Here is a 24,519-nt window from a genome sequence, read left to right on the forward strand (position 1 = left end):
CCTTGAAGGCTAAAAAGACAAAGTAAGCAGAAATTGTGGGTATGAAACTTCAACAACAGATTAAGAGGCAAAAACGTGTTATCATTGTAATTCAGTATTGATGCCCAGTGTGCTATATATTGTCCAATCTCTACTTTAGTGGACATTGATTTAAGGATAATTTTTCCTGATCACAAAGACTGCATAATCGACAAGTATCTATAATAGTGGGTAAAGTAAAATGAGTGTCTCAGGAACAGCGTTAATTCTGTTTCTGAAAAGAAGAAAATGAAAAACAAACTGTTTATTAGGGTAGTAGTATTGACTTTTAAAACGTTGCTTTAATAGTCTTAAGAAATGGAACATGTATGATCAGCAAATCACATTATGACGCAGGACAAGGAATCAGTCAATACAGGAGAAGTATGTAGAGAAAAGGAAAGGTCATGCATGAAAGCTAGATGAAGTAGACTGTCTGTAGAGTGAACTTAATTGAGAGCAAGTCATAAAGTTATTTCACTAATTGGACACGTGTAAGGAAGTGAAGGAAGCTCAGAATGCAGGTTAGAGTCAGATTGTTGTAATTCTTGCTTGTAAGATCGGGAGTAAACACAAATTCTGGTCCAAATGCACAGTCATGGGCAATGCATTGAGCTGTTCATTTTCTGACACACTGAGTGGGTCATCAAACTTGCTCTTATCATCATCCTGAAAGAGTTCCACGTTGGTGTGCATGAAACTTCTTCTGGTCATTCCACAACAATCAACACTTCCTCCCATATTTTGGTATGTCAGTCTCAAAGCTATATCCTGTAACTTGGCATGTCCCCAAACTCTTATAAATAAAGTCTATTAAGTAAATAGATTAAATTTATTAACTAAATAGATTTTATAATTAAAATCTAGAAAAATTGGAGTCTGTTTTCTATTGAAATCATCCTGTCATCCTTCCTGTCTCATTCTAACTTGTGTCTTACAAGTGCACTTTTCTGACTAAGGCATCCAAACTCATGACTTTCACATTCTTCAGATTTCAATTAGTATCACTTTCTTCTCAATGGATGGAAGATTTTGGATCTTTATACGTTTAATGCTGATTTTTGTACCTAGATATTTTCCCTCATTTAGCATCTATATATCAGCCACATTGTAATTTATGACTCTGAACTAATGTCTGAGACTCAGTCAGATGATGAAATAATTTCTATCTAAATATTTACAAACATTGTAATTTCTCCATAGCCTAAAATTTCCTGCAGTTTGGTTTGCTTAAATCATCAGGAGATTCAAAATTTATAAGTTATCATTTACTTGCTTTAGAGGAAAACCCATGAAACGAAAGTTAAAATATCTGATGCTTATTATGTCAGCATACAATAAGACAGATGTCCATCCATCAGCCTTCATTCTCATTGGCATTCCTGGGTTGGAGGCTACCCACATATGGATCTCCATCCCCTTTTGTATGGTCGACCTTTTGGACTTACTGGGAAATTTCTCTCTTCTCTTTATCATCACAATAGACCCCAGACTCTATGACTCAATGTACCTCTTCCTCTGCAGGCTGGCTGTGGCTGACCTTATTGTGTGTGCTACCTCTGTGCCCAAATTTCTCAGCTTCTTCTGGTTCCGTGATGGAGAAATTTACTTTGAAGTCTGCCTCATCCAAGTGTTCCTGATTCTCTATTGCTCCACCGTGGAATCTGGCTTCTTCCTGGCCATGGCTTTTGATCGTTATGTAGCCATTTGTAATCCATTAAGACATTCAGCTGTTCTGACACATTCTGTAACTGGCAGTTTGGGTCTAGCTATTGTATTCCGGGGCACAGCACTTCTCAGTCCTCACCCCTTCCTGCTACGTTGGCTTGCCTACTGCAGAACCAATATTATTTCCCACACATACTGTGAGTTCATGGCCCTCATCCAGATTGCCTGTGCTGAGACAAGAATCTGCAGAGCCTATAGACTCATTGTTGGCTTTCTTAAAGGAGGAGTGGTGTTTATACTGATTGTTTGTTCTTATGTCCTCATACTCCACACTGTCTTCCACCTACCCTCCGAGGATGCCTGAGTGAAGAGCTTGGGCACCTGTGGCTCCCATGTCTGTGTCATCTAAGTATCCTTTACTCCAGCCTTCTTCTCTTTTTCATCCACAGGTTTGAACACTATGTGGCTCCCCATGTCGACATATTTGTGGCCAACATCTATCTCCTGGTTTCACTCATGGTGAACTCTGTTATCTGTGGGGTAAGAACCAAGAAGATATGAGAGAGGTTCCTGAAATTTTTCAGTTTTTCAAAGCCTTTGAACTAAATCCTTTCCATTGGTGAGTAAAATATGAACAAATATTATATTATCTGTGTGCATTTTTCATTAATAACCCTCTTTCAATAGTCAGAAGGCCAAGGTTTTTCTGTGGGTAGGTAGCGCATCCAAAGATATATTCTATGTTGTAACAATGATTACATTGAGGCAAATATCTTATCAAGTAGGACTGTTTAGCAAAATATTAAAATATTGCTTCCTTAACAAAATACAAAACAAATGAAAATATCCATGCAGAATCATCCAAGGCTAAAAACGAGAGATATCTAAAATCAATAGGATATATCATCACCTATCTTTGATTTACCATTTAAGACTTATGACCAGATTTAGGAATTTCCCTTTTTTTCACCTCGGGCCTTCCTTCTTGACTAAATGTCATTCTTTCTCAAATACATACTTCAACATTTTCTTAGTGAGATTATTTTGGTGCTGTCTTCTCTGTTATCTGTTACTCCGAAGTTTTCTTTATTTCTCCCTCTTCTAGAATACTTTTTTAGATACACAATTCCATTCTCCAATTATTACATTTTCTTAACCCTTTGAAGTAATTATCCTAGACTCTTCTGGGATCTATTATTACTTTGAAGAAGTCTGGTTTTGGCAAAATTATCAAAAATTTGGAGGTAATTATCTTTTCTCTCTGTCATTAAATTCTCTTGCTTTCTTTGGTGTTCTGTAGTTTCACTCAAATAAATCTCGTGGGTATTGATAAAAATTGATAAAAATCAAACAAAAAAGACTACATTCTGTATAATTTGATTTAAATGAAACTTTGGAGAAGGCAAAAGTATAGTGTGGGGAGTGTTCAAGCATCTATACTTTAAAGACCCTAGGTGATTCTTAGATTCATGTGAAATTGAGCTTCTGCTGTGCATTTTGAGGCACCGAGAAATTAGCTTACCACCAGGAAAATGTTTTAGTCAAGTACTTCACCCCTCAAGCTAAAAATGTGAAGAGAATCAACATTTATTGAACATTTAATAGGTTCCAAGTTCTTTATTTTGTGTTCTGTATACATAATCACTTAACAGTTGCAATATTTTTTAGAGTTACTTATCATGAATATCCATATGATAAATAGGTCAACAAGCTCATATTCAATGGGCTAGTGAGTAGAAGAGCTAGGATTTGAAGTCTGTCTAGCTCTAAAGCCATAATTTTTCTATAATCTCTCGATGATTCTATATACAGCCAAATCTCACTGAATGAAGCTCTCGAGAACAGAGCTTCTCACAGGTTCAGGTGTCAAAATTGTTGCTACTGCTTATTTCATCCTCCATAATCACACTCCATTTAGATCCATTACCCAATGTTTAATTACTAACCAGAATTCACTGGGGATACAGAGATGCTTAAGGCAAGATTTGTAATTAGTTTCAGAGTCTCAGAGATGTGTACAATAAATATATCTTTTCTTTCTCATATGATTCTTGAAAAGATTGAGATTAAAAAACTATTGCATGTGATTTCAAAATGTCATCTTCCTTAGTGGTAAAGACTACTTTGGAGGACTTAGTTTGGCTTGAGAGCCAATGAACACTTTAACTAAACCCCAAATACATGGAGGGGTATCGAGAACATGGGGTTTCTTTAGAAAGTCTCACTGCCAGGAAGTGTGTGAGTCTACTTGTGTGTGTGGCAGAGGAAGTGTCTTCATTAAACTTACTCAGTTTATTTTTACCAAATTTTCGAATCTATAACAGCTTCTTCCCAGCATATAGTAAATAAGAGTGCAGAAAAAGGATGGGCTTTACAACCATGAATATTAAGTAGAGAAAACACATTTTGCTCTAGTAGTTTGATAAAGCTGATTTAGACATACAAACATTCTTTTCAGGATAATAACATCTAACACTTATATAGTGTTTATGTTCTCATAGTCCCTCCTGTTAATACATTAACTCATAAAATTCTCATGCAGAGTATAAAAAATTTGTGGTATTAATATCCTCATTTTACAAATACATTTCCTAAAGAAATTGGGGAATAGAGAAATTAATTGAGTTTCCTGTGGTCACAGAGATTGTTAGAATTCAAGCCAGGATTTGAACCCAGGATGATTGGCACCAGGTTTGCATTCTTAAGCACTACATTGTTATTAGTAACATTACACTATGATATATCAATGTGACAAGTGCTATGACAAAAGTAGGAAATCTATAATTAGCCAAGGCTGTGAAGTTTAGAAAGTGAGAAACCAGTTTCAGAAGATAGGACATTAGGAACATCAGATAGCTAATGAAACAAAGTTCCCTGTGAATTAGTTCAAGTCAGGTGTGTGTGAGTGTTTGGGGTGTGTGTGTGTGTGTGTGTGTGTGTGTTGAGGGGAGGGTGGTGTCCAGTTTTGAGTTAGCCAATTCTGCATTCAACCATCCCACTTCCTAAAGATTATCCCATTTTCTCCATCCACCAGTTTGATTAATAATCAAGTCTCAACTTTCCAGAATGATAGCTCTCAAAATTTAGATTTGAAACCTCTTAAAAATGCAGATTGCTCAGGCCCACGTTAAGATCATCAGATTCAAAAACTTCCATGGTGTATCCCATAAATAAAATTCTATTTGCTTTTCATCATCATCCTGGATATTTGTGATTCAGTGGCCCACAGTCCGTGCTTTGACAAACACAGTAATAGGAAGCTGAGAATGGACACATAGATATCCTTCTACTCAGAGGACACAACATGATTTAAAATCCCTACCAGGACTTAAAACTTTTACTTAGAATGTAGAAAGTTGGAAAAACTCTCAGAGATCTTATGACGAAAAAAAAAAATACTGGATAATCAAAACACTCACCATTTTCTTGAACCTGTCAGATAGTTGAAATCACAGAGCAACTGTTTAACCCAAAATCTAAGGAAAGACAGTGAACTCCTAAGAGAGCTGGAACAGCAGCCCATGCTCACCAGGGGCAGATGCCAGATGCCACACAAGCCAGTAGAAAGAATTTGTTGAAATTGTTAAACAAATTCTTCAAAGCTGAGTGTGAACCTATGTGAGAACATAGCATGGCTGGGAGCCAAATGTGTGTGACACAAAGGAGAATTCACACACACTCAGGTTTTTCTCCCCAGACTTGGACCAGGTACTCATGAGAAAGTCTGAGGGCAGAACTAGAGGCCTGAGGAGGCATTCATCATGGAACAGACCTGGTAGAGGGAATAGCAACCTCTGCAGGATGGGAACAACATCTCACCTAGGTCCTTTCCCCTAAGGAACAAAAACCTTCAGCCTCTGGAGGAAGAGCACAAGTGAAGCCTCCTTGGTGCTAAGGGAAAGGAGCAAAAACAAACTCTATAAATCCAGGCTGAGATGGGTTCATCAGAAGTCCCCCACAGCACTCGAGGAGGGCCAGAATCAGCAAGAAGATCCAGGAACACAGCACTAAGACAGGCTAGACCAGCACAATCAGTGATAGAATATCCCCCAGCTCCCACCACCAGACTAGCTGGGCTCAAGAGACAAGTAACAGAGTTCTACTCCTGAGGGAGTGTCAAGAACATGGAGAGCGGCCTATCTGTGGCACAGAAACAAATGGAAGATCTAAAGCTGATGGTGGGGTAGACTTGAGAAAAAACCTTCTGACTCATCAACCCACAGCCTAAAGGCAAGGTAAAGTGAATGTGAATCCTGTGATGCATTCACTGAGGACATTTACAGCAACAGCAGGAAGAAATGGATGACCTGGATGGTCCTTTACCTACAAAAGAAATTGAATTTGTAGTTAGCAACCTGCTAACACAGAAAACTTCAGGCCCACTTGGCAGCTGTGGTGAATTCCACCAAACTTTTAGAGACTAAATACCAATGCTACACAATTAGCCAAAACATAAAGAGAGTAAATGCTTTCCAAATTATTCAAGATCTAATTGGGGCCATATAAATTAGAGGCCGTTTCATAAGTAGAATAAATGGATAGGTAAGGGATGAGTTCAATGTCACAACAAGATTCTAGGAAAAGCTACTTTTGCCTCTAATTATACAGCTTAACTGATGAATTGTCAAAGAATTACAGGTTCAGGGTGTGATTTTAATTAATACAAACTTTAAAAATTTGTGACATCATATTTTTCTATTGCAATAAAAATGAGTAGGTTCTTTCTAAAGTGCATTCTACAGAATGTGAGTGTCATGGGATGGTCTAAGGAGTATTCTGAAGCCAATATTGTCTTAAAGTTTCAAATTAGTATTTGTTAACTGAAAGATCTGAGACATCTTTAAATAAACATATAGCTAAAAATTTAGCCTATTGGCCAAGATTTACATATTTTCCCTTGAATCTTTTATAGACATACTATCAGTATTGTCACATAAAACTGTAGAAAACTGAGTGATGTCACACGGAACTAGAGTCGCATCTTAAACAGACACGCACGCACGTACACACACACACAGATATCCTTGGGTAATACTGGACTTGGAGCATCACTAAGACTTCCAATATTCCACAAAAGTGAAACTCCTCTATTAAAGTGGCAAAAGAAGACACAGAGACAAAACTGTTTGAGAAAGAATTGTTTCTTTGAAGAGAGTTATCAGTCAATTAGACTCTATAAATACTCATCCATCAGATAAGTAACATAACACAGGTTTAAACAAAAACATTACAAGTTTACGAAGATTGCCAAGTCCTGTATTTCTATTCATGGTGGAAAATCTCCACCTTTCTCACATGACATATTCACAGTATCAATTTCATATCTTCCAACATTAACAGGGCAAAGTCAAGAATAACATTCTTTGTGATAGGGAGTCCAGGCATGTGAGAAGCGCTTAGCATCATTGCTGTCTTCCTTACAGGGGAGGTGGACTTCATCCTGATCATTTGTTCTTATGCTCTGATGCTCCACACTGTCTTCCACCCCCCATCCGAGGATGTCCAACTCAAGACTTTGGACACCTGTGGTTCCCATCTCTGTATCATCTTAATGTCCTATACTCCAGCCTTCTCTTTTCTCACTCACAGGTTTGGGCATCATGTGGCTCCACATGCCTACATTTTTGTGGTCAAGATCTATGCTCTGGTCCCACCCATGGTGAAAACCATCATCTATGGAGTAAAGACCAAGAGGATATACAACAGGTTCCTCAAAGTTTTCAGCTTTTCAAAACCTATGGACTAAGTCCTTTTCTGTGATGAGTAATATTTGAAAAAATATTTATGTTGTCTATCTTAGAATGTGTAGTTTCTCCACCAAGCACCTCTTTAATGGTCAGATGACTAGAGTTTTTCTGTGGGAAGTAACTCATTCAAAGATACATTGTATGTTCAAATACATGTAACTGTAAACTATCAATGTGTTGCAGAAATATTTTCCCAGTCAATAGTGGGATTACTCTAAAATGAAAATCTCACTGTATTGCACAAAAATAACTGTTTGTACTTAATCACTAAGACTACTGTGCAGTGTATTTAAAAGTTCCATTTAGCATAAATGCTTGAATTTGTCATTACGGAAAACATGAGTCCAAACATTTCTGTCTTGGAGATGAGGGTTATAGATGAGCAGGAAGCTATGAGAAAATCTCACTTTGACTTATCTTTTTCTGGGCCATTTTGACAACTCCGGAGTTCATTCTAGTATGTTGTGATTGTTTTCTTATTTATTCTTACATTACTGTCTATTTCTCATTTTGTGAGGGAGTGCTACTTTATCATCCATACTTTCTGACATATGATGTGGAGCTTAATTGCGCCCAAACTACTTATCTTTCACATAGTAAGAGAAATGTATTGTTCTTTTTAAGACTTTATTTTTTAGATCACTTTTAGGTTCATAACAAAGTTAAGAGGAAGGTACAGAGATTTCCATACATCCCTTGCTCTCACACATATATGGAGTCACCCTTTAGCAACATCTCCCACCAAACTGGTACATCTGTTGCAATTATAATGGGCCACTAGGTCACAGTGTAGGTGGGAGCTAACTTCATTCTAATACCCTAGGGATGAGGAGGCTGTGATTGCTGATCTTTTTCTTATCTGTCAGAGGTGACCTAAGGCCATGTATATAGGTGGAAGCACTAGAAAACCATTTGTGAGTTCCACTGACAAGAAGAGGGAGGCTCTAGGATCATCAATGTTGATATAACTCACAAATCAATTATATTCATGGAGCAAATTATAACAATTCACTTTAGTAAAACTCTGACCTCATATGCAGTGCAGGTAGATGTTGATGAACTTTAGTGGAGAATATGAAAGAGAAACCAAACTCCTAATCCCCAAGATTTAGTAAATGAGGTAAGTGCTATTTACTCCTGGATGCTTGTGGACTTCTGGTTCACATTTAAGCCACTTTGAGAGCTAGATTTTCTACCTCTCTAATTGGCAACCACAATCACTGCGTATCCAATGTTTTTTGAAAGATCCATTCATATCCTATTATATGACTTGATTAGTCTTGTGACTTTCTGTATTGGAGAAAAGTAACTCTATACATTTATTGCCTATGTGCTTTCTGACATTCATTCTAAAACGTTTCCACCAAGTATCCTTGTTAGAGCAGAATGGGCTCAACATGGACAGGTCAGGATCTTGGAAATATCTTTACTTAACATCATACACTAAAATAAATGTCAAATAAATGATGAGTCTAAATGTAAATAAAAACAAACCAACCTATCCAAACATTAGTAGAGGACATATGAAAGTATATTATAAACTTAGCAGAAGGAAGAGCATCCTATGAAAGACTCAAAATCAAGAACCAATAGAGTAAAACATTGATAGATAACTACATAACAACCATAAACCATTTTAAGAATTAAACAGTAATATATTAAAAGAAGGTGGTGATTTTGGATAATTTTTCAAAGTCATTTTCCAAACATTGTAGATAATGTAACTACAAAGCAGTAAGATTTAAGTAAAAACCTAATAGAGAAACATGAGTTGTTATCTTCTCAATGTTGTGTGATTTTCTTCCTTCAAAGAGTGTACATTTCTATGGTAGGAAAATGGCTACTTGGGACAGCCTCTTGACAGGCTCTAATGCCAGTATTGGACAGTCTGCTTCATTCTACCTCACTGGGCTTCCTGGTTACGAGAATGTTCACCATTTTATTTCCATCCCCTTTTGTGTGTTCTACCTGATTGGAATAGTGAGCAACTGCACAATTCTTCACTTCATCTGCACTGACGAGAGTCTCCATGAGCCCATGTACTACTTCCTGGCCATTCTGTCCTTCACTGACATGGACACGTCCCATCTCAACCTTGCCCACAGTACTAAAAACCTTCTGGTTTGAGACTAGGGAGGTTGAGGTGAATTCTTGTGTAGCCCAGATGTATATTGTTCATAGTTTTTCTGTGAAGGAGTTATCTGTGCTCCTAGCCATGGCTTTTGACTGCTTTGTTACCATTTGTGATCCTCTGAGGTCTTCCAGCAAACTTACCCCACAGCCTATTGTCTACATGTGGGCCTTCAATGTAATCAGATGCTCCATTGTCCTCACTGTTGTTCTTGCTTGTATTCCCACATTTCCTTCTGTTACTCCAATGATCTCCCTGCCTATTTTACTTCCATCAAGATCTCATCCAGTTGGTGTACGCAGATATCTCATTCAACGTTGTGTATGCCTTGTTTGTTGTTGAATTTTACTGGGGTTTAGATTTTCTAGGGATCTTTTTATCTTATGCTTTCATCCACCACTCTGTGCCAAGCATTGCATCTTAGGGAAAGAATCAAATCCCTCAATACATATGCCTCTCACATTTGTGCTGTGCTCATTCTGTATGCGCCAATGATAAGGCTATTCTTAGTGCATTGTTTTGCAAAATACTCCTCCCCCATTATCCACATAAGCATGGCCAATATTTACCTGTAAGTTCCACCAGTACTCAACCCAATTATTTATAGTACCAAAACAAAGCGGATTTCCTGAGGCTGTCTGAGCTTGTTGTCACCCAAAACAGTTGGGCTCGCTCACACTTAGACGTTATAAGATTCCCTATTATTTTGACCTTTGCATCAATTTTATTCATCTTGAAGGTAGCTTGTACATAACTGCATGGACATATTTTGTGCATAAAATTCCATAATAGCTAATAAGTTCTATACATCCCTTCAAGAAAAATATTGTTCTTCTTTCTGTCATTACTTCCTAGCTTTAAAGTATCTCAAAATCTTGGTGCCAGGAGGTTTAGTAAGAGGAAATTTATCTCATTCAAATAATTTATGGAGATAATTTCCATTCAGGTTTGAAGAGAAGTCCAATTTTCCATCTTAACACTTAGAGAAGTTAATTTGTTATTCAAAGATAGCAGAGATAAAATGTAATAATGTTGGCATTGGTAACTACAGGTACAATCTTTCTCCATTGAGGGAAATAGACCTCATTATCCTGATGTTGGGCAAAACTATAATCAATTGACTCTTTGAGGTTAGAGATGGAATAAATGAAAAGATTGCATTTCTTTGTTTCCTTTAATTCTATCTTTTTTTTTTTTTTTGAGGAAGATTAACCCTGAGCTACCATCTGCCACCAATCTTCCTCCTTTTGCTGAGGAACACTGGCCCTGAGCTACCATTCATGCCCATCTTCCTCTACTTTATATGTGGGATGACTGCCACAGCATGGCTTGACAAGTGGTGTGTAGGTCCACACCCGGGATCCCACTTGGTGAACCCCCGGCCGCTGAAGCAGAATGTGCAAACTTAACGCTATGCCACTGGGCCAGCCCCTCCTTTAATTCTATTGGAATGACTGTCAGATACAAGTTGGGCAAAAAATGCATAGACTTAGTTTTCTCCAAAAACTCACTTACAAGACAAAGACATTATTTGGTCTTATTTTCTACAACGAGTCCAAGCTCTGGGGCAAATCATAGGTGATTCCCATCTACTCTGTCCCATGCAAATTGCTACTTACGGGATTTATTCAACTTTGCTTTGTAAAAAGGCCTCTTTTCTGCTTTCTGTATAGACTGACTTGCTCTCTGTCTTCTCCTTACCCTTCCTCAGCCCCATATTTTTCTCATTTTTGTATGTAGAAAAACTAAATATGCAAAGACTTACATGTGATAAACACTGAGACAGCGACAGAAAGTGACAGAGAGATGTATACATGTACATGAGGCAGACATTTCTCCTTTGAATTAATTAAGGTTAGTCAGGAAACAGATTCCATACTTGAACTGGATAATGAATAATTTGATAAAGGGTCAGAGGTCATTGAAAATACATGAACAGGATTTAGGAATACCAAGTGGGGAGAATATATATATTTCAGATGGGAATTTGCTGCCATCAATATTCCTGAAGTGTAAAGGGAAAAAGAGTTTACCAGAACTTAGAAAGGGCAGCATGTGGAGAAGGACACCTGTGGAGACTTGCAGCCCCCATGAGGGACCAAAATTGAGGCTTTGGTGGGGAGCCAAAGGAGTAAACACCTTAACCAAATGTTGTTCTGTGTTCCTGTTTCCTGTGAGTTCCATCATTGACCAAGTCAAACCAGAACCCAGAGAGCAAAAGGAAGTGTTGTTGCAGTTGATTGTGGTGCGACACAGAGCAGGGTAGATCTGGAAAATAGACTAAGCCTGGCCTTCTCCCAGAAATCACTCTGACTTTCATATTTTTATCCATTATCAAGCTTTGTGGTCTAGGTAGTGCTCTAGCCATAGCTCTAAATGTGCATCTTTGTCTGTCATATTCTCGCCATCCTAGTGAATCATTCAAAATCGAGTTTATGACCTAAGATTGCCAAAGAATTTGGTAGTGGGAGGTGAAAGTTCTTTTTTATCTTATCTATTGTATATGTCAGAAATATATAGATCATATGACAAAGGAATACAGTTGGATTGACTAATGATAATCCTCTAAATTTGGGATTCTTGATCATATCAAACTTAGGTGATGTTAAAGTGATTTAACTTAAGATTAAAGGAATTAAGGTATAAGGAGAATTCTGAGGCATCCCATGCCGGTGAAAGCAGCAAGTTCAAATCATGTCTCTGATTCTTCACAAGGAGACCTCTGATGATGGAGTTGTGAGGATCTTTCTAGTAGTATGGCATAAATACTCTCTCGTTTTCATAGACTATCAATGGATGGTGAATTTCTTTAGTAATGGAGTAAATTCTCTTTATGAGAACTGTTACTTCTATTGGGGTCGTCAATTCAAAAAATCCCAATTCTCAGTTGACTGTGTTAAATATAAAAGTGCCTGAAGATTAGTAAGCTATAACATATTTGCAATAAACAATATTTTAGTTGAGTAAATAGATGATAGATTCGTTGTGTTATAATTAAACCAGTATTGCCAAGATCAAAACTTTTTTTTACATTAGTTTCTGTACTAAGCAGGACTGACATTACAAATGCAACTTCCTCCCTGATTAGAGATTTCTTATCATTTACTAGCCCGCATTCCAGTCTTGCTACATGGCTCAAACCACTAACTGACATTTAGAAGTCAATATTTTTGATAAACATAGGGAAATGTTATTCATTGAGTGAAAGCTTCTGTTTATAGTCAGATGAAATATATCTAATCTGTTTCATGAGGAAGAACTCTATGGCACAGTGAAGAAAGTACCACTCTAGACGAACAGGTTTGAGTGATACTGTTGCCTTTATTGCATATCGTATGATGTTTTAAACAGATTTTATTTGTTAGAGTAGTTTTAGATTCAAGCAAAATTGAGTAGAAGGTGCAGAGATTTCCCAGATGCATACTCCCTACTGTATGATTTTGAGGGAGGCAAATCACATAACAGATACTTGTTTTATCTAGTATATAATACTAGAACTGAATCGGAGTCCCTTCCAGCTTTTATATTATAGATGCTATGTCCCTCTCATTGGCTACAAGAGGTCTAAAATTCTTTACTATCCTATTATATTCTGGATATAAACTAATATTTCATCTCATGTTGCACAACATCATTTGTTCCAGATGGTGAGGAAATAAATATTTGAGACTCTCTGTTGCCTTCTTGCCCCTGTATTCCCAAAGAACAATATTCTGCTGCAACCTTAGTGATGGAGAGAGGTGCTTAGGAAGGGCCTTAAACTGAAATGGTGGCACTGATAGGGTTACATGCACTGTCTTGCATTTATCCTGGGGCCTCATATCTCTAAGGGCTGGAGGAAGATTTATTGACTCATCCTTCTTGCTCTAAGCTTTAGAACCATCTCTCATGACAAGAGGAACAACTCTACCAAGTATGTGAAACCTGGGAAAAATAAAAATGGGAGGTAATATAAAAATACAAAGGGGGACTTGAGAGACAAAACGGAAGGGGGTGGGTACACAAAGGGTGAGAAGGAGGACCAGTAGATTGGTTCAGGAAGGGAGAGGTTGCCAGTTCATCACAGGGCACAATTATCATCAAAATATCTTCATTGCTCATGCCCATGCTCTTAGCATTCTAGCCAGACTCAGACTTTTCAGATAGGACTTGCTTAATATTCACTGTAGCTGGTCTCTTCTCTGTCCATGGGTGTGATACTTAATACAAGGTAAAGGACTATTTCTAGACAGAGAAGAAAAGGAATTCCAGAATAATATTGGGGTTACACCAGACAATGTTCAAGATCCCTTCCAATACCAAGTATCAGTGATTTTTAACATGACATTTATTACAGCTCAGAGCTCTAAACTCTACATTATAAGTCCTTCATATTTTTGAGTTTATAAATGAATTCCACAAAATCCGTCCTCCTCCTCTGGGGAATGGTGGAAGACATCACAAGGCCATGTGAATGAATGAAATTATAGGATCAGGGGCAATAGGAGTTGGACTGTCAAAATGAACCAGTGCTATAATGTAAGGGGTTGTAGAATAATAGGTGGACCAGATACTAGTGGATATTTATCTGGTTGTAACTTCAGAATAGTAACGTACCTGCTAGATTCCTAGCTCATTGAAGTTACAAAGATCTCTTTCTTTTTCTTGGTGCGACTTCCCGTTCTAACTAGACTCTGTTGTTTTTTTTTTTTTTTTAAATTAAAATATTCACTGAATAAAATGGAAAATATATAGGTAGAGTCATTATAATTGTCAAAGAAATTTTGAGGTAGGAAGAAGATTAAGAGTAATTCATATTTCTTCCTAAACTGAATCTTCACTGGATGAAAGAGAGACGAAATAGATATAATTCACTTCCCAACCCTCAGCTTACCTAGGTCATTTTATGAGTTGACTGCTCTTGGTGTTTTCCTCTACAGAAGGATACTCTATAGTCTCCCCATATCTTCCTCTCTCTCATTAAACTTCAAAGAATTGTTTTCCTCATTGTCTTCTTCATCATTATCATCACCACCACCATTATTTTGTGGTCACTGTATGTAAGGCTCTATGCTAGGTATTTCACCTATAATATCTCCTTTAACTCTTAGCACAATCCTGTCAAACTGTTGTTATCTTCAGTTTACAGAGGAGGCAACTTTGATACAGAGAGAAAGAAATCATTTGCCTACGATAAACAGTGAGCAAGCGTTGGAACCAGAATATAACCTAGGTAAATGTCGTAGTAGAACTAGGGGAACAGTGTGCACAAGGAAGACGGCGGACAGCTGTCTCCTTGAAACCTCAAGAAAAAGTATTGAGAGGAATGAAGGTATTTCAGACTGGCCTCCAGATCAGACATCTTACAGTTTTCAGTTAAACTTCATGTTTTCTCTTTCTCGGCAGTAGGAGAGAGAGGTTATACAATCAGAAAAATGGTTTGGACTGACTAAGCAGTGAAGTGAAAAGAAGGCGGATTTCTAAGTTTGGATTATGGAACAGAATGAGGAAGGAATCAACACAAGGAATGGATAATAATGGAAAATGTGGGTATTGAAGGTAACAATGAGTGCAAATGTAGGAAAGAGGGTGAAGTAGAAAAGCAGGGATTTTAAGAGGTAACAAGCCAGGCATATTGAGGGAAAGAGCAGGGCCGTAATTATCAGTTCATAGGATATGTGGGTAGAATTTAATCGTGATGTCAACAGTCGGAAACACTAAATTTATCTCTGGAATGTCCTTGTTTGATTTCTTGATTATAGGTCTTTCATTTCCTAGAAAATTGTCCTTATTAACCATCCCAGGAAAATATCTTCTGCATTCAGGCTTTATCTACATGGAATTGTAGGCAAGAAGATTTGGAGGAAATTGGAAGGGGATTTGATGTCCCAAAGGGCCAAAGTAGACTTTACAAGACAGGAAGATGCTGATTTTTTAATTTCCAGTGGGATGAAACCTATCCCATAGATTCAAACTTCTCGAAACAGCATTGGGTGAGCATGTATACTCAGCAAGAGATGGGCAAGGGATTTTGAGACGTGGCTCGTCTTTCTTACTTCTGAGATGTTTTGTTTTTTTCTTTTGATTTGACCACAGAAGAAACACTAGAATCTAATGAGGGGAAATGTGTTTTCTCATTTGGTCTTAGTAGGAAACACTTAGTGTCAATGTCAGATGCCAATAGGCTTTTTCTCAGCAATAAAATTTTCTGTTATTTGGCTTTCTTTTGTTTTTGTTTTTTTTGTTTTTGCTATTGTGAGTTTCTATTCTACTTTCCAGAAGCCCTATCTATCTATTGTTTTGCATTTTTTTGAGAAAGAACTAGTCTCTAAATTATTGATCAGTTCTTAAATGTGATAGAAAGAAGGTTCTGTATCTTTAAAATGAGACAGTCAATTGTACTTTGATTAAATTATATAGTTTAGGACAATAAGAGCGTTGCATATAAATATTACATTTTATTGCTAAAATTTTTTAAATTCACATATTCTTCAATCTTAACCTCTATTTAACTCTTGGGAATACTGGCCCAAGACCAAATTGATATTAGAATTGACTATATGTAGATATCATGCCTGTGCCACCAGTTGTATAGTTGGAGAAATGTTACTAAGAACAAGAAGCATACTGACCAAAACTTACCTGAATTCTGTAAAGATATCTTCCACAGTGTTCTAGTATTATTGAAAAATCTATCAAGGGAGACAGATAAAGGCATTTAATGTGAGCCACTGCAGGAGTCATTTAAAATAAAGCTAAGGTTAGACCAATAACCCTGGCCAGGAAAGTTCCTAAAGAAAATCATAAAATAAAAATTGCCATCTAGAAAAGATTGTGTGTGTCCTGCTCAGGTAGTATCTTTATAAGAAGAAAATCCATATTCAGAAAAGATGTTTATGGTTCTGCATCTGGGAAGCAGAAGAGAAGGTGTTTGCGGTTTTAAAGTGGATAGTTTACTTAACTGACAGCACTCGGCAATGCAGTGAAGAAAGACTAAGCAAAAATGTGGGGACGCATTTAGCAGTGATTATAGGTAAGGACTAAAGTTTTGTTTTGTTTTCTTCCTGACACAGATGCAAATCTTATCACTGCCTTCCCCAGTGGAGTGTGATCGTGAAACTGGATTGTGGTTTAACAGTAAATGCTATGGCAACCTTGAACTCCAGCAATTCCCTGTCTTCCACATTCTATCTCACAGGTATCCCTGGATATGAGGAATTTCACCACTGGATTTCCATCCCATTCTGTCTCCTCTACCTGGGTGGAATAATGGGTAACTGCACCATCCTGCATATCGTGCGGAGAGACCCCAGGCTCCATGAGCCCATGTACTACTTCCTGGCCATGCTTTCTCTCACTGACATGGGCATGTCCATTCCCACAATGTTATCACTTTTCAGGGTGTTGTGGTCCATTTCCAGGGAGATCCAGTTCAACATCTGTGTGGTCCAAATGTTTTTCATTCACACTTTCTCCTTCACTGAATCATCTGTGCTGTTGGCCATGGCCCTTGACCGCTATGTGGCCATCTGCCACCCTCTGAGATATGTGACCATTCTCACCCCAAGACTTACCACTAAAATTGGAATTGCAGCTTTTCTTAGGAGTGCCTTACCCATGATTCCACTTCTGGCTCGGCTGCCCTTCTTTCCCTTCTGCCACTCCCACATCCTTTCTCATTCCTATTGTCTGCACCAAGACATTATTTGCCTTGCCTGTGCTGACACCAAGTTTAATGTTATATACGGGATGATCGTGATCACTATGCTGTGGGGCATGGACTCTCTGGGTATTTTTGTTTCTTATGTGTTCATCTTTCACTCAGTATTAAAGATTTCATCTCGTGAGGGGAGATTTAAGTCCCTCAACACATGTGCATCCCATATCTGTGCTGTCCTCATTCTATATGTGCCTATGATTGGGCTATCTATCATCCATCGTTTTGGCAAACACTCTTCCCCACTCAGTCTCATCCTCATGGGTCATATCTACTTATTAGTTCCACCTGTGCTCAACCCAATCATCTATAGTGTGAAGACTAAGCAGATACGCCAAGGAGTTCTCCACCTTTTTCTCCCACAAAAGATCAGTTCTGCTGTGATATAGTTACGTCCTCAAGAGAATGATGGCATCAGTCTTAACCAAGGAAATATATAGTCGTTTCTCTCTTCTGGGCATGTTGGCATCAGAATTACCAAGGAAAGACCACTCAAAGAGCAGAAAGAGCCAACACAGCATCACAAAAAAGTCCTACAGGAGAGAGTTGGTGTCCACTGAGACTATACAGCTTGCCTTAATTTGAGCTTCGTAAATCTCCTTTAAGTATGAATATGTTGTAGTGAAGTGTGTGGGAAATCATTTCCATCTATTCTCTCTCATTTCTAATCTGAGCTGTTATTTAAGATCACTTATTCATGAAGTTTTCCTTAAATATGCTAAACCCATATTTCTTTGCATCTTGACATTCTGTGTTTGTCAGGAAATCTTATATTACCTTTGTCATTATATAAATGTATTTGTAAATCTGCTTATTTTATCTTCCTTAAAGATGTAAAAAATCGTATCTTGATATAAGAGCATATTAGGACTCAAAGTAGAAGTTATCAGCCCTGATGTTTCATCAGTATCATCTTTTAAAAGTTTATACACATACTCTGCCCTTCTTTTCCTAAAGAGGTTTAGACTCCTCAGGAATAGAAATGGGCCATATGTACATTTTTTTACTTAATTTTTAGAAGTAATTTTAATCTTGTAGAAAGTTGAGACTCAGTAATTTTTGAAAGCCCCCAGATATTGTCATTAAAACCAATAATTATAATTCCTATAATAAACGTATCTTAATACTAATATGCAATATACTATATATTTAAATGTAAAAAAAATATGACTCACTGAGGTATAGCTACTTATAAGTTTGTGGTAGCAGGAAACAGTCATTTAAGTCTCTTAATCTTTATCCAGAACACTTTTCAATATACAAAACTGTCTTTCTTATCACTCTGAAATTGTCTAGCACGTGGCAGTGAATAGAGTTACATAAAAAAACTTGCAAGGTTAATTGAATTTTCTTAGTTCACATCTGCACAGTTGTTCAAAGACGAAAAATAAATGAGGAGAAAAGAAGAAGACTTTAAGAATGCTTTATAGCTCCCCCAAATTTTGTCAGTCTTAAACGTAAATAATATGTTTCCCTTATCTCATTTTAGCTATTACAATGACCTGGGCCTCTAACACGTTACTCCCTGGAAGAACCAATGCTATGCTTGGTGTAGCAGAGGCACTTAATGATTATTGAATGTATAAATGGTAAAGAATGAAATCAACCACTGAGTGAAGAACGACTAGTTTAGATATTAAAAAAAGCCTTGGTGGAAAAGATTTGACCTCTCCTGAGCCCACATTTCGTACAATAAACGAGATCTTACTCACTTAAAAGTAGGATTTCAATTCAGGCATATGGAGCACATCTAGTTTCCATTCGCTTATTTCTGCTTTCTGGTTTTAATTCAACTGTGTCTGTTTCCACCTCTCATTGTCCTATTTCTTGATTCTACTTCTAATTACCTCTCTCCTTCAGAATATTCATTTGACCAAACGCATATCCACTGAAATTAAGCCAGATATAGGAACATCAAAATTAGTTAATATTCAGTATAATAAAGTAGTAAAGCAAAATTGATAGGAAAAAAAAATTTTAAGGAGAATGTGAACATTACTATCAGCTGTATGTTGTACAATTAGCATAACTATTTATATAATCTTTAAAATAAGATCTTCAAACACAAAATATATTTTCAACCTATGGATGCTGAACATACCTTTCCTAGTACTCGTATGCCAAAAAAGAAAAAGTTTTATCAAATTTTTTCTGATAGAAATATATTTAAAATATTGCATCTTCTATTTTGCATTTCACGTATCTGTAAAACTATTTCAAATGGACACCTACATAGATAACCCACTTTTGAGTTTACAAATTATTATCTACTATACTAGATCCTAAATTTACTACTAGAGTTACAAAATAGTCATAAAATATATTTCATCAAAAACATTTAGAAACATATATTTTCAAAATTAAGATAGTTCTTCCCAGTAAAATATAGTTGGTGAAGAGATCAGTGATTGAATACATGAATGAATGAATGAATGAGTGAATGGATGGATGATAAGGTGGTGTTATGAATTCAGAACAGATGCCTTATCTTGTTTTTGGAATCTTTTTTTTTTTTTTTTGAGGAAGATTAACCCTGAGCTAACTGCTGCCAATTCTCCTCTTTTTTCTGAGGAACAGTGGCCCTGAGCTAGCATTCATGCCCATCTTCCTCTACTTTATATGTGGGACGCCTACCACAGCATGGCTTGCCAAGTGGTGCCATGTCCACACCCGGGATCTGAACCAGTGAACCCTGGGCTGCCAAAGCAGAACGTGAGCACTTAACCACTGCACCACTGGGCTGGCCCCTGGAATCTTAATGCAAGCTAGAGTCCAGTCCTCTCGCAAGCAGCTAGTGCTCCTAAAACAAGAAATCCTCTTATTCCTGCCTACATTTCAATAATATAATTGAAGCATCTATTGTTTCCATGTGGATTTATAAATTAGGAGACACTGTTACTCATATTACCTTGTTTTATATAAAGTCAGGAGTATTTATTTCCCTTTTGAAAGCATTCTCTTCCTTCCTGCCGATTCTGTAAGATATCCAGAAGCCCAAATAATTTATTTTGTCTTCCAATCCCTTATCAACAGGAAAAATGCAATGCAATTGTTTTCATAATGTCAAATGTTATCCTTTGAATTAAGCATTGATTATCTTTATGCTGCAGAAGGTCTTTTGTGGCAAAAGACAATGGCGAGAAGAAATAATAGCAGAGAAGATCGGTATTTCCTTTACCATCTAAGTGTTTGGCATTTTCTTCTATACAAAGCACTGTTGCAAAATACTTCACTATTCCATTTAGTCATTCATGTTCAATCTAATAACTTAAATAATAAAAACACAATTTCATTAAAAACAGTGCAGCATGGATAACCACCTGATTACACAAAGAATACAGAAACAGCCATATGCATTTATAAAGAGAATGATAACAATCGAAACATTTTCAAGGAACTCAATCTAAATAATTCAAACACTAGACCATGTAAGTATTTATATTATGTTCATGATACCCTTCTTTATTGTCTGACGCCAGGGAACTATTTTAGCTCTTTTATTAGTCAAAAGTTGAATGTTTTCTAGTGGAGAAAAGGAATTACATTGCAGGAATTATGGCAGATAGATGATAAAGTATGTCCCAGGTCCTATAATGCAATTAGCAGGAATTCTCGCTAGACTGGGTTAGCTAATTAGAGGTCATTCAAAGTTACAGTATGGTTTCTTTTCTACAATATGGCTTCCCTTATGTCAACCTTGTGTTGAGCTGGTATCACTAACACTTTGTGGACCAAACAACTTCCTAAGGCAGCATTCTTGTGGCAGAGATTCTCACAACGTTTCCCCTGGGGACTCCTTTCTCTGCTCTGTGAAAGCTTTTGCTTTTCAGGCCTTGACTCCTTCAGTTTTCTTCTAGGGCTATCTTTTTGGTAAAATGCTAAAGAAAAGTGAGAAGGCAACACATGTTCAGCTAAAACTTGGAGGCATTTGCAGGAGAGGACAAGGGTATTACTCAGGGGAGCCCGGCGAAAACGTCCTGCTGTCCTAGTGTGAAGGGCAGTTTATGAATTATACCCACCACTCTAATCCCTAGTCTGTGATGGAGGGTGATTACAGTACAGAACTGAAGTTAGTTTCTGAACATAGAGTTAAAATGTTTAGTAGAATTTACGGAAGCTTTAGGAGCAAGAGCTAGAATTCTAATTATAACCGTTCTTTAGTTTGTTCAGAGATATTTCTGAACCTCAGACTATTAATGTGTCATACAGCCTCTTTTGATCTCATATAGATATTTAGTATTTAAAATATGATTAAAAATATAGAAATAATTTTAGGGAGTCTGAAATTATTGTTAGATATTAGGATATGAATATGATTCATGAATAAACTTAAGGCATTGGATAATAGTATCTGTCTTTTTTGACTATGTAGAGATCTCCATTAATTGCCAAATTATTCTTATGAAAAGACCACTAAGTCATGGGGGATAAGCCAAAGATGGGTAAAAGACAGAGGCTGTAGTAACAGACCTCAGATGCTTTATGGCTGTTGTGACAAGAAGAAAGAATGACAGTACAAGTATAAATTAGTAAAATTTTGAGATAGTTAAGAGTCTGAAAGAACTGCTTTTGTAGTTTGTTTTAACATTGCTGTGGCTTTAGGGATTGCGCGTGACAGTAGGCGTATGGCTGGCACTTCAACTGCTGACCAAGCTAGTCACATTGCTGCAGAAGCCAGATGGGTAAGGCAACCACTATTCTTGGAAATCTCCATCTACATGAGCAGAGCACTGAAAGTGATATTTATTAAAGTTATTATCTTGCCTATGTGCTTTTGGGCAAACCATTGAAATCTCTAAGCCTCAGTCTACTTTTCTATAATGTACCTTTCTGTCAATGGCATTGAGGTATTTCATGGTAAAAATATGATAATTAAAACATAAAAATTCAAATTGAAAGAGGACTGTGGCATTTTCATACATTCTTTGATTATTTTTACAATATCGTGAGATAGAGCTTATTCTCTTTGTAACTGAAATGCATTAAAACTTCATGAGCAAAGGAGCAAGAACAAGAAAATCAAGAGAATGGCACCAGATTGTTGGAATTATAATGGGCCATGGGATCACAGTAGGGGGATGCTAACTTAACTCTAATACCCTCCAGATGATGAGGCTGTGAGTGCTGATATATTATTGATCTGTCAGAGATGGCCCAAGGCCATGTCCACAGATGGGAACATTAGAAAAGCAGTTGTGAGTTCCAGTGACAAGAGAAGCTCCAGGATCAACAAGGCTGATATAGCTCACGAATCAATTATATCCAATGATCAAATGATAACAATTGTCTCAAGTAAAACTTGGCTTCACTGCAGTGTAGATACACATAAATGAACCTTGGTGGAGAATGTGAAAGAGAAACCAAACTCCAAATAACCAAGATTCAGTAAATGAGGTAAGTGCTATTTACCCTTGGATCCTTTTGGAATTATGCTTTCCATTCATACCAGTTTGAGGGATGATTTATCTACCTCTATAATTGGTAACTACACTCACTGCTTAGACAGTGCTTTTTGAAGTGTCCATTCTCATCCTGTGATAAAACTTGGTTAATCTTGTGGATTTTCATGATTGGAGAAAACTAACTTTATGGATTTATTGCCTAAGCTTTTTCTGACATTATTCCAAAAAGTTTCCACCAAGTTTCCTGGTCAGAGGAAAATTAATGCTTAACACAGAAAGGTCAGGGTCTGGGAAAATATCCTTACTTAATATCATATGCAAAAATAAATGATACGTAACAATGAATCAAAAAGTAAATAAAAACTAACCAACGTATCCAAATATTAGTAGAAAACATAGAAGAATATGTTATAAATTTAGAGAAGAGAAGAGCATCCTATGAAGGACTCACAATCTATAATCAACAGGATAAGAGATTGACAGATAACTACATAAATGACCGTAAACTGAGTCAAGGATTAAATGGTAATATACTAAAATAAGGTAGTGAATTCAGGTAATTTTTAAAAATCATTTACACACTTTATGGATAATGTCCTAACAAAGAATTAAAAATTAAGAAAAAATGTTATAGAGAAACATGAATTGCTATCTTCTCGATGTTGTGTGCTTTTCTTCCTTCTAGCAATCGACATTCTTATGGTAGGAAAATGGCTACTTGGGACAGCCTCCTGACAAGTTCTAATCCAGTATTGGACAGTCCGCTTCATTCTACCTCACTGGGATTCCTGGCTATGAGAATGTTCATCACTTTATTTTCATCCCTTTTGTGTATTCTACCTGATTGGAACAGCAGGCAACTGCACAATTCTTCACATAATCCACACTGACAAGAGTTTCCATAAGCCCACGTACTGCTCCCTAGCCATGCTGTACCTCACTGATATGGGCATATCCATCTCCACCCTGCCTACAGAACTGAGAGTCTTCTGGTTTGAAGCTAGGGAGATTGAGGTGAATGCTTGTGCAGCCCAGACGTATTTTATTCAGACTTTTTCTCTAATGGAGTCAGTTATGCTCCTAGCCATAGCTCTTGATTGGTGTGTTGCCATTTGCAATCCTTGAGGTATTCCAGCAAATCTACCCCACAACTCATTATTTATATAGGGGTCTTCCTTGTAATTAGATGTTCCATTGTCTTCCCTGTTGTTCTAGTTCATATTCCCACATTTTCCTTCTGTCATTCCCCTGTTGTCTCTCATTCTTTCTGCTTGCATCAAGATGTCATCCAATTGACCTGTGCTGACTTCCCATTCAACGTCTTGTACGGCTTGTTTGTTGTTCCATTTCATTGGGGTGTAGGTTCTCTAGGAATCTTTGTATCTTATGCCTTTCCTCCACTCTGTGCTAGGCATTACATCCCAGGGAGGGAAGCTCAAAGCCCTCAATATGTGTGTCCCCCACATTGGTGCTGTGCTCATTCTGTATATGTCCATGATAGGGCTCTCCTTAGTGCAATGGTTTGCAAAACAATCCTTCTCCATTATCCATATAACCATGACCAATATTCACTAGTACTCAACCAGTTATTTATAGCATCAAGAAAAAGCTGATTCACCAAGGCCTCCTAGGGATATTATCACTCAAAAGAGTTGGGCTTGCTCACACTTAGAAGGCATAAAATTCCCTATTATTGTGACCCTTTCATCAATTTTCTTCATCCTGAAGATAACCTGTTTAGAACTTCTTTGACACATTGGATGCATAATAATTCTCTGATAGATCATAAATCCTTTCAAGAAAAATATTGCAATCATTTCTATCATTACTTCCTAGCTTTAAAGTATGTCCAAATCC

General features: G+C 37.2%; 1 protein-coding gene and 4 pseudogenes across 1 annotated transcript; all 5 read left to right on the forward strand.

Moving 5' to 3' along the window:
• OR52S31P (olfactory receptor family 52 subfamily S member 31, pseudogene) lies at positions 1,334 to 2,283 on the forward strand (annotated as a pseudogene).
• OR52S1DP (olfactory receptor family 52 subfamily S member 1D, pseudogene) lies at positions 7,070 to 7,432 on the forward strand (annotated as a pseudogene).
• OR51L28P (olfactory receptor family 51 subfamily L member 28, pseudogene) lies at positions 9,294 to 10,247 on the forward strand (annotated as a pseudogene).
• Positions 16,690 to 17,649, forward strand: OR51L25 (olfactory receptor family 51 subfamily L member 25). Its single transcript, NM_001391360.1, has one exon. It carries the CDS (start codon positions 16,690 to 16,692, stop codon positions 17,647 to 17,649), a length of 960 nt encoding a protein of 319 aa, NP_001378289.1.
• On the forward strand, positions 23,408 to 24,325 carry OR51L26P (olfactory receptor family 51 subfamily L member 26, pseudogene; annotated as a pseudogene).

This window comes from Equus caballus, chromosome 7 (genome assembly GCF_041296265.1).
Source record: "Equus caballus isolate H_3958 breed thoroughbred chromosome 7, TB-T2T, whole genome shotgun sequence".
Classification (NCBI taxonomy): domain Eukaryota; kingdom Metazoa; phylum Chordata; class Mammalia; order Perissodactyla; family Equidae; genus Equus; species Equus caballus.